This window comes from Heteronotia binoei, chromosome 1 (assembly GCF_032191835.1).
Source record: "Heteronotia binoei isolate CCM8104 ecotype False Entrance Well chromosome 1, APGP_CSIRO_Hbin_v1, whole genome shotgun sequence".
NCBI classification, from domain to species: Eukaryota; Metazoa; Chordata; class Lepidosauria; order Squamata; family Gekkonidae; genus Heteronotia; species Heteronotia binoei.
Window position 1 is genome coordinate 33,616,450 of NC_083223.1, and position 10,241 is coordinate 33,626,690.

The window sequence follows — 10,241 nt, forward strand, 5'->3', positions numbered from 1 at the left end:
TTGGGATAGTTTTCAGTTCATTCAGTTGGAGGGTATAGATAGGGCTCTTGGAGGTTTGAGGCCTACCACTAGCTTGTATGACTTTAACCCTTTCTGGTTATTTAACTGATTCCGAGAGGTGGTTTAAAAGAAGCGATGGTTTGTCCTAGCCATGAAATAGGTCATGATGCATTCACTACTAAAGTCTACCCTGGACCCAGAAGATTTTGATAACTATCGATTAGTCTCATATGTTTAATTTTTGAGGAAGATGATTGAACAGGTGTTCACTGGACAACTCCAGGCATTCCTGGATGAAGTGGATTGTTAGAATCTTTTTCAAACTGGTTTCAGGTCAGTATGTGGGAATGAATACAACTGTGTTGACTCTCCCAGACCTCTCAGTGGCTTTCAGTACCATTAGTCATGGTATCGGACTTCCTTTTTGGACTGGGACCAGGAGGCATCATTTTGCAGTGGTTCTGATCCTATCTGGAGAGTAGGTTTTGGAAGTTAGTGCTAGGGGATGGCTACTCAGGCCTTTGGCCTGTGGAGTCCTGCAAAGCTTTATCTTGTCCTCTGTGCTCTTCAACATTTACATGACACTGATAGATGAGGTCATTGAGATTTGGGCTGGGTTGTCACAAGTATGCAGATAATATTTCTGACCATTGTTTGGGGGAGGCTGTAGAAATCCTGAACCAGTGTGTGGAGGCTCTGGGAGTGAACAGAAGTTAGATGGCCATCTGACAGCGATGAAGATCCTGTGAATTTAGGGGGAGGTGTTTGTGAGTTTCCTGCTGTCAAGTCGACGGATTCAAGAATGAGTCAAAGTTGTTACTAAGACTACATTTATTGATAACCGGTACTCTGGCACAAGCCTCTAGCTTGCTAAGAATGAAGCCAATACATTGGTACATGGGTTTTAAGTTACACTTCAAAAGCATTCCTATGGGTGGGGGTTTACAGGAGGAAACATTCACACATCACTACTAGATACTTTCTCAGGCGATAGCTGGCCAGTGTCCTTGGATTGTTATTCAAGGCTTCCTCCCACCTCAGGCCCTGAGAAGGCGCCAACTAGTTCCTTCACACCAGTTACAAATCAAAATAAGAAAAGGGGGGAAGGGAAGTAACTAAGGTAAAACTTTAGCAGCAGTGAATCCATTATGATTTTAACCAGGCCTATTTCTCAGGCCGGATTCCTCCAGTCTTAAACCATTATTAGTTGATCTTGACACCTGCATTGTGCAGGGGGTTGGACTAGATGACCCTGGAGGTCCCTTCCAACTCTATGATTCTATGATTCCTCAAGAATGAAACAGATGAGACTAAGATGGAAATGCTATAGAAAGTCTAACCCAGGATTTAAGGAGTCATCCATTCTGGATGGGTTGCATTCCCGTTGAAACCAGGTCCATAGTTTGGGGGTATTCTTGGACCCAGAACTACTGCTGGATAAGCAGGTAGTAGCTGAGGTAAAACAGCTTTGACTGGTTTTAACAGCTTAGACTGGTTAGCCACCTGGAGCCTTTCTTAGGTAGAAAAGATCTGACCATAGTTGTACATCTAGATTAGATTACTGTACTGCAGTCTATGTGGGGCTGGCCTTGAGAAGTGTTCAGAAACTTCATTTGGTGCAAAATGCTGCAGCCAGAATGTGTGCTGCAAGGTCGGTATGATTCTTGGCCCATCTACACTGTATCTCAATCTGTTTCTGGGCACAATTCAACATGCTGGTGTTCAGGGCCGGATCTGGGAGGGCGGGGGGCAGAGGGGGCGCTTGCCCTGGGCACTGATGGATGGGGGGGGTGCCAAATTAGGTATGGAGTCCATTCCATTCTATTCTGTGGGCCCATAAGGGAGCGTCATTTTTTAATTTTGCCCCCCTCAAAAAACATGTAGATCTGTTCCCACTGGTGTTGACCTTTAAAGCCTTATTTGGTTTGGTACCAGCATACCTGAAAGATGCTTGCTCTCTTACAAAGCTACCTCATCACTATGGTCATCTTTGGAAGCGCTTCACAAAGTGCTCCAGCCTTCTAAGTGCTAGGATTTCGAATTTGGTGGGGCACATAGCCACCATTTTTGCTTGGAGGGCCAGGGGGCCACCAACAACCTGGAGTGGTTGCCCCCGTGAGAAGCCTGATGCCTGCTCACAAGCCCACAGGGATGCCAAGCCTGTTGCTGCAAGCAGTCAGCCTCCCTCCACCCGGCTTGGGGGTTGGTGGAAACAAACAGGGGAAGATGCCTCAACAGTGCCAGGAGGAAGCCATTTTTCTTTGCCTTGACTGCTTGGATAGAGGTGGTGTCCAATTCAACCTTGCAGAAATTTGGGCAGGACAGGGGCTTTGGAGAAATGGAGTGAGGGGCTTTAAATAGAAGTGGAGTAGGAGCTACCTAGTTAAAAAAAAAGTTGCAGTTTAAGCAAACAGATGCGAGGTTTTATTCTTTTTACGTGGGCAGACTTGAACCAGTAAGATGAGACAAGTACGAACTTGTCTCATCTTCCTTTTCTCTTCTCTCTCTTTTTACAATCTCTGCGCCCCCTCATCTGCTCCCCCGCCCCATAAATGTCCACCAACCTCTGCTGTTGAGCAGTGAATTGTTTTCCTCTCAATTGCAAGAAGCACACATTATCTTGTGCCCTTCGATGCTATTGCACAGATGGGGGACTCAGGTGGATTAAGGGGTTGGCCGAGCCCTTCTCTGCTTGCCCAGGTTGGCTGGCTGACCAAGGCATCCTGTGTGCTACGCTGCTGCGCTAAGGGAGCCTCTGCATGCACGCTCCCTTCCCTCCTCCCAGTGTTGCCCCGGAGGCTTTCTACAGCCAGCTGAGGGGATGGTGGTAGCAGTCAGGTAGCACATGTCTGGTAGGCAAGAGGGCTGATGGAGTGGCTGGTGCTCCAAAGGGACTACTCTGGCTCCTTTTGGGCTGGCCAGTACGTGGGGCTGGCCAGTGCATGGGCAGGCTGGGGTGGCAGGGCGATGCTGCATGGCGGTGGTGTTGGCTGGCTGGAGCCATATTCACCAGGCCGTTGGGCTGGCAGCAGGGAAGAGGGGGCCAAGGAAACCAATTGGGGGTGGTAAGTGATGGGGCCAGGAGCCTTACATTTGTGCAAAAGTGGTGGGGCCATGAACTGGGTACCCCATTGTAGCTACAGGCCTGAACCTGGGAGAGGGCCCCTCAGCTATGGCCCTGAAACTTTTGGAATTTGTCTTCCAGAGAGACTAGCCTTTTGCAGCCTTCTGCCAGTGGCTGAAGACTTCTTTGTCTTTCCTGGCATTCTCTCAGTGATCTCTCCTTCCTGTCCTAAGTTTTAACTGTTTTGATGTTTTGTGTGTTGATGTTTAATTTGGCTTTAATTGTTTTAATGGAATGCTTTTGTTTGACTATAATGGTTTTTAAGATCCATTTTTATTATGTATGTTTTTAACCTGTTTGTCCCATTGGAGGCCCTAATGAAGGCTGAAAAGTGGGATATAAATTTTGTAAATAAAAACTGTGCACTCTCTTCCCCTCATGAGATGGCTCAATAATGATAGGCTTTCACTTTTGCAGCAAGTCTTATGTCATTAACTGAGAAAAAATACTTCAGTTTTAGATATGCTGTAGAGATTTGAAATGGGGGGGGGGATTTTGTGTGTGTGTGTGGTGTCTGAATCATGCTAATGTTACTTAATAAAAATGAGAACCTATTATTTATAGAAGTTGAATTACAAAGTCTGACTAAGCAGGAATTCTGAATCTGGGATTTAAAGGAGAATTTTATTCCGCCCCCCCCGAAATGCACTTTTCCTTTGGCAGTTTTGTATGCAGAAGGCATGAGAAAGGTAAAGAAGTATTGGTATAGCAGGAGCATGCATGAACACACATTCAGTTTTTCTCCCGCCCTAGCTCATTACCTGGAAATTAAATGGAGACTCTCGGGAGCAAGCTACCTGGAGTCTTACACCCCCATTGTTACTTTGTCATCATTCCTTTGTTTGAAAAAAAATTCTTCTTCTTAGTAACAGTGACATTAGCACATAGCCTATCAGATTTGGCTGCATTATGATACCTGTAGAGCTAAGCTAATTCAGAGTTATGACACTGACCTTGCACAGAACTGGCTTCATTTACTCATCTGTTGAAATCCCCTTTCACAAGGAGAAAATAAAATAAACCAATGACAAAATCAGTTCATTATCACCCCAGCTACTCTCCAAACCCAGTCAAATTATTAAAAGAAAAAGCAAGCCAACACCACCACTGAGAATACCCCATAGAACAGGGGGGAAAGAGGCAACCCCCCCCCCCAAAGGATTTGTTATACTAAGCCAGCCCTGAGCATCAGTTCAGCTGGGCTTTGAAGGATACATGCCTAGACTTACCAAGAACAGCTACTTCCCAACCTACAAACAAGCTTCAAATCGCAAACAAATTATAAAGCCAAATGAAAAATAGAAGATCCAGTTAAAACCTGGTAAATCTGATTAAAAATCTGGTTAAAAATGACCACTAAAAATAAGAACTAAAATAAGATAAAATAATGCTTCTGAGAGCACAGCTTAACACGGTTGCAGTGCGGCCCAACTGGAATCCAGTGTTATTTACTCAGTGATGCCACACTGACTGTCTTTGTGGTGTCACTGTTGCTAGGATTAAGTATTTTAAAGAAAAAAGTGGTGCTGCAGCTAAATAACGCACATAGAGAACCATTGCAATTAAGGATACTTCCCAAACACCACCTCCCCCCCCCCCCTCCACTGGCTTGCTTTCAGGTCCCCAGCTTTGTATAATTGGTAAAAATGTTTTTTGCCTTCAACACAGAATTAACAAAAAAACCTCAGTTGAATATTAGTATGAACAAAGGTCACCCAATACTAAATCCTTCACATGTGACTGCTGTTTTGTTGTGGTGATGTTGTTAGCTGCCAAGACAGAGACCATGCCAGCTCTTTGTGTGGCTCAGCATTTAGTACTGCAGTGACACTTGGTGAAGAGTTTAATAGTAATTTGACTTCTGCATTTGGAGCAAATGACGACTCAGGTTCCACAAGCAAGAGCTTTAAAAACCTTCATCCTGGTGTGATCTTTTCCTTGATAGAACTTGCTTGATTTGCTGGTTAAGAAAAGTGACAACTTGACTGTCGCTCAGCTTGAGAGGTTGTACTCACTTCTCAATCAGTGCATCTACCGGCATCGTAAGGATTATGACAAGTCACAGCTTGTAGAGGTAAGTTTACACACCTGTTTCAGCTGAGTATTTTTTCAGTATTAATTTTTGACAATGATGTTACGTTGTTTTAGCTGCTGGGAATTAGAACCCATTTGAGAAGTACCCTTTGGATCCTGAACTTGCCAATGGTTCTTTTGTAGCAAAACTACTAAGGTCCATAATTTCCTGTTCAGGCACACAGAGGAGGAAGAGGAACTGTGTGTGTTCGATGTCAAAAAATGATTGCTGTACATTTGTTGAGTAGCTGTGCTATGTAACAGACTGAAAGACTTAAACTTATTCCCATGACAGGACTTAACTTAATAAATATCTATTTCTTAAAAACAACACACAATGCCATTGCTTATCAAATGGAGTGGGATTGACGGTTATTAGGAAACAAGTAAAACGGGAAGGAGAACACAGGACGAAGTGGAAAAAACAAAAGAAATGCTGTGTTCTGAAAGACACTAACAATAACTATATTAAATACAATTTACAAAAAAATGAAAAACACAAACCATAAAATCTCAGCATGGTAGCATATGCTCAATCAAACTCAGAAACCTCTAAATATATACAGCGTTGGGTTATGTTGACACGCCGTTTTGCTGCTCCTTTTGCTGGGACGTAGCTGTATATATTTAGAGGTTTCCGAGTTTGATTGAGCATATGCTACCAGGTTATTAGGAAACATGTTTTTATAAGAAATTTTGTTCCCCCCCCCCCCCAATTAGATTAGGTATACTCTCCCCACGCCCTCTCTTTTGGTGTTATGGCTTGACTGACAAATTAATGAGAATCAGTGCTGCTCAATTTAGGACAGGCCCATATTTGATCCTATTGGTTTAACTGGGGACTAAACCAGTTTGTATCCCCAAGTTTTAATTGGGTTATAGTTTCAACTGTGATCATTTGATTTGTAATAATATCCTGGGAAGAGAATTGTTCTTTTACGCCCATATGCTTGTTGAGAGTTCTGCGGGAAAGTTTTGCTTGGCTGTTTTCCTTTACCTGAGTAGCTTTCATTCTCGCCTTTCGCTTTCAGGAGATGGAAAGAACTGTTCATACGTTTGAAACATTCCTGTGAACCCTTCAAGGTGTGAGAGGTTTATTTCTTCACAAGCTGCTCGTGAGAGAGCAGTCTTCTGAGCCATTCGATTACCAGTCGCACCAAGAATGCGCAGAGCCTTGGTCTTAGCATGCTTGCTCTCTCTGTCTCACTTTCTGTTATGAATTTGGTGCTATTGTCTCAGGTACCTGAAACCAGCCAGCCTACAAGAACCAAACGGAACTTCATAAATATTTGTATCTTGATATAAACACAGAATACAATGCCACAACTTGGAGATTTTTTTTTTTTGGTGCTACAGAAACTGCTCTCATTTCTGCTGTCTATATGCATTATTTTGTGAGAAGCTTCAGGCGGAATGGAGCAGGCTGCGGAGAAAACAAAACCACCACACATAAACTGGATAGAGCTGATCTAAACTATAATTATTTTGAAGTGGGCAACTTTTAAATTTTGTTTTCAGTTTCTCCCCCCTTTTTTATTCTCCGAGGTAACGGACTGAAGCCTGTTTTTACAGCTGGCAGTGAAGAATTGTGGTAACAATGAATTATTTAACTTGGTTATACAATAATGTGAAGATGAAGCTCTCTAGAGCTGCCTTCAATGTGCCTTTTTAGTCAGAGGAGGGAGAGAAGGAGAAGGCTATTAAAATGGTTGGGATTGTAGCCAATGGCAGAGTCAGAAAGTCCCCCCCCCCCCGCAAAAAAAAGCCTGTGTTCCCAAAGAACAGCTTCAGGTTCCCACACTGTCAAACAGCAGCCAGTATTATGTTTTAACATGTCAATATTGCTCTGTGGAAGATTAAATTATGGAAATAAACATAGGTTATCTCAAAATGGTTCAAAATGCATTTGTTTCACATGTATATTTGTTTTTTACAGCAAATTGCCAGTGAAAAGTTTGCAGTTGGTATTTAAAGTGGCTGTAGTTATTTTTTTAAAAACATGTCCCATCTTATTTCTTAAGAGTTTTTTTTAAAAATCAGATTTCTTTCTACACCTCCATTATGTTGAAAGACTAGCTGGGTGGCCACAGGCAGGAAAGATAGTTTGTTCTGCAATCCCTTTAAAGTATGAATTAGACCAGTCCTCATGTTCAGTTCAATCCATATTGACACAGTATTAATGAGAAAATAACTGAAAGGCCATTCTTTGGTTAATGGCTGCTTTTTTGGACCACTGAATTTGCCTATGAGGGTTGCAGCTCTTTGCAGCTTACTAATGTGGCAATAGTTCTCAAGCTCTGTTCTTTTTTTTTTTTGGGGGGGGGGGAGTAAGAAGTGGCACACTCTAGGCAGCAGGACACCTGTGGCAAGCCCCAGCCATTCAACAGTCTCCCAGACCGCCCCCCCACACACACACCAGAAGGAGGAGGTGGACAGATGAGCACCTGGCAGTCAATGTTGCACAATAGAGAGAATCCACTGATAATGTTATCTGAAACTGCAGGAGGGTCTTTCTAAAAATATGCAACTCTCAGTAGGCTTTGTTGTAAATCAAGCAAAAATGGTCTTGGACTACTGCAGAGACACTCAGCTACCTCAGCTTTTTGTATTTTCGCTACCAACTGTGTTTACAGAAAGCTGTAATCGCTCTGCTGCTGTTCAGCAAAGGTATATGTCACCCAGGTGTGTTGCTTGTTAGTAGTATGCCACTGCTGAAAATGGGGTGCCGGCCTTGGGTTGCTGCTGCAGTGATCCAAAGCACTTCCTTTTCATTTGAGATTGTTGACATCCAAGCCTCCTGATTCTAGCCAAACTTTCCCTAGGCCCACCCACTCCCAAATGCCACTTGCTTAAATCTTAGTATGCATTTAGTCACCGTGTTCAGAACACGACTCCTGTAGAAATGCTGTATTTTTAGGTGGGAAAGTGCGATTAAAACAAATACATTTTAAACTAGTACTTTGTTCCTTTTTAGAAATTCGATTGTGGGGGACTTTTTCCATTTTTTTTCTGTTAGTATTTATTGCCATCAAACACTGTTTAGGATATTTTGCTGTCAAATCCATTAGCCTTTTTGTATTTTGATGGAAATTGTTACAAAACTCTTTAAGATTTGAAGAAATTAAAAAAATGTAGCAGATTTTTTGTAGCAAGTTTCTGGAAAAATGATTTTTTGCAAGTCTCAGGTTCTTGCAGCATTTTTAAAAATATTGTAGTTCAGAGATTTCCTTTGTTCAAGTAGCAGCAGCACTTGTGAAAAGAAAAACTGCATACATTTTCTAACAGGTTGCTAAATTTGTACAAGCTGAAATAATTTAAATATAGTAATCAGATAATTTGAAGAGTATCTTGAATTTGTGTCCAGCATTAAAAATGCTTCTGACTGGTCTGTTATTTAAAAAAAAAATTACAATCTTTAGTAGTTTTTGAATGTTGATAAAGTGAGGAACAGCCTCTTAAATGTTTTAGGTCTTTCGGAAGAATTAGCTTATTATAAATGTATTAGTGGACAACTTAAAATTATATATTCACCCTTTTGGCTCCAAAACCGCACTAATACATGTATTACTTTTCTTTACTAATAGCTTAGTGGTTGTAGGGTAAAACCTGTTAATCTCTCCATGTTGTCAAACCTGTTTACTATTTGTAATTTTTGTTGTTATTGTTTTTTGCCACATAAAATTGGCAATAATTTGTACAAATCAATTCCTGTTTCTTGTTATGAATATTACAAGTAAACTCCTGGACAAGGCCTTCTGTCTAGGGCCAGATGGAGGTTAAATTGCTGTGGGGCTAATGATGGAACTGCTCTTAGGATGAACTTGGCTGTGGAGTTAATTGTGTTTGCAAGCTTGAATTTCACCTGTGATTAATTTATGTTTTGTGTCCTCTGTAATGTTACTTGAGTTTTCTCATATGCCAATGTATTTATTATAGGATTATTGATTTGGTTTTGTTTTTGCTAATACCTTGTCTTCCCATTCTTTTAAGTTGGAGGGTGAATTCTGGCTTTGATATTTTGAATGGCAGGTCCTGTAGCTGATAATCTTTTGTCTCCCTCCTTCCTTTGCCTCCCCACACCTTTTATTTTTGTGTGTAAATTCAACATGAGCTTGAATTTGAGCTTGTATCTGCTTCTCTTCTATATTGTACATTGGTTTACTTAGGCAATGGGGATGTCTCATTTTTGATTTCATTTTGTGTCTTATCTACTTTTGGATTAAGTAAGCTTATGTCAGCTATGGTAAATTTTGGATTCTATAAGTTGTATTCAGAATTGTGTTTCACTTGACTTCTTTGTCTTTTTTTGCATCTTGACTTCATTTTTGCATTAGTTAAGTAAATTATTTAATTTTTTTTTTAATTTCTGGGTATTTTGAACATTTTACTGTAATTTGTAATATAACTGCTGTGAAATACTTGAATAAAGATGACAAGTAAAGGGTAGTCCTCAGTGTCTTTTGAACGCCTTTGCACTTTCTACTTAGGAATCTAATACAAAGCGATTAAACAGCTGGGGGGAGGTCAGAGTATGGTAATCAAAATGCAACAAGGCTGGTAGTGAGGTGGTTAATCAGAAATGGCCTCCTCCTGTTCTTGTGTAAGAGTGAAAAGCTCTGAGATGGGTTTATGCTTATGAAAGTGCGGGGGGGGGGGGGGAGGCAATTTGGGTTTTATCCACCATGTATTTGTTTGAGGATTCCCCAACCCTCAGCACAGGAGTTTCAGGGTGTGTGAAAAAGAGGGGGAGGGGCTTGCTGTGGGAAGACAGGAATGATTATGTGGTTCTCCACCCCACCCCCTTCCATCTGCATGCCCTCCCGGGCTGACCATAGGTTCTGCACATGTAATACCATGAGCAAGACTACAAGGCACACAAAGAAAAGGGGAAGCAACTGCCATGTGTTGTGTCTCACAGAGAACCTTGTAGCAGTGAACACAGCACAGGATCTTGGGATGGCCACTGCCTCTAAGGAAGTGTTTTTGGGAGAAATCCAGGAATGCCAACAGGACAATAGCAATTAAGCCACACCAGGCTGGAAAA

General features: G+C 41.8%; 1 protein-coding gene across 3 annotated transcripts in view; it reads left to right on the forward strand.

The window, feature by feature from the left end:
* The window catches only part of ATAD2B (ATPase family AAA domain containing 2B), a 112,479-nt gene extending 102,840 nt beyond the window's left edge, over positions 1 to 9,639 (forward strand). For all 3 annotated transcript variants that reach the window (XM_060233416.1, XM_060233430.1, XM_060233423.1), the window contains 2 exons: positions 5,070 to 5,198; positions 6,229 to 9,639. In XM_060233416.1, the coding sequence (XP_060089399.1) occupies positions 5,070 to 5,198; positions 6,229 to 6,270 (171 nt within the window). In that variant the 3' untranslated portion in view covers positions 6,271 to 9,639. The remainder of the gene's footprint in view (positions 1 to 5,069; positions 5,199 to 6,228) is intronic.
* The last annotated feature ends 602 nt before the right edge of the window (positions 9,640 to 10,241 follow it).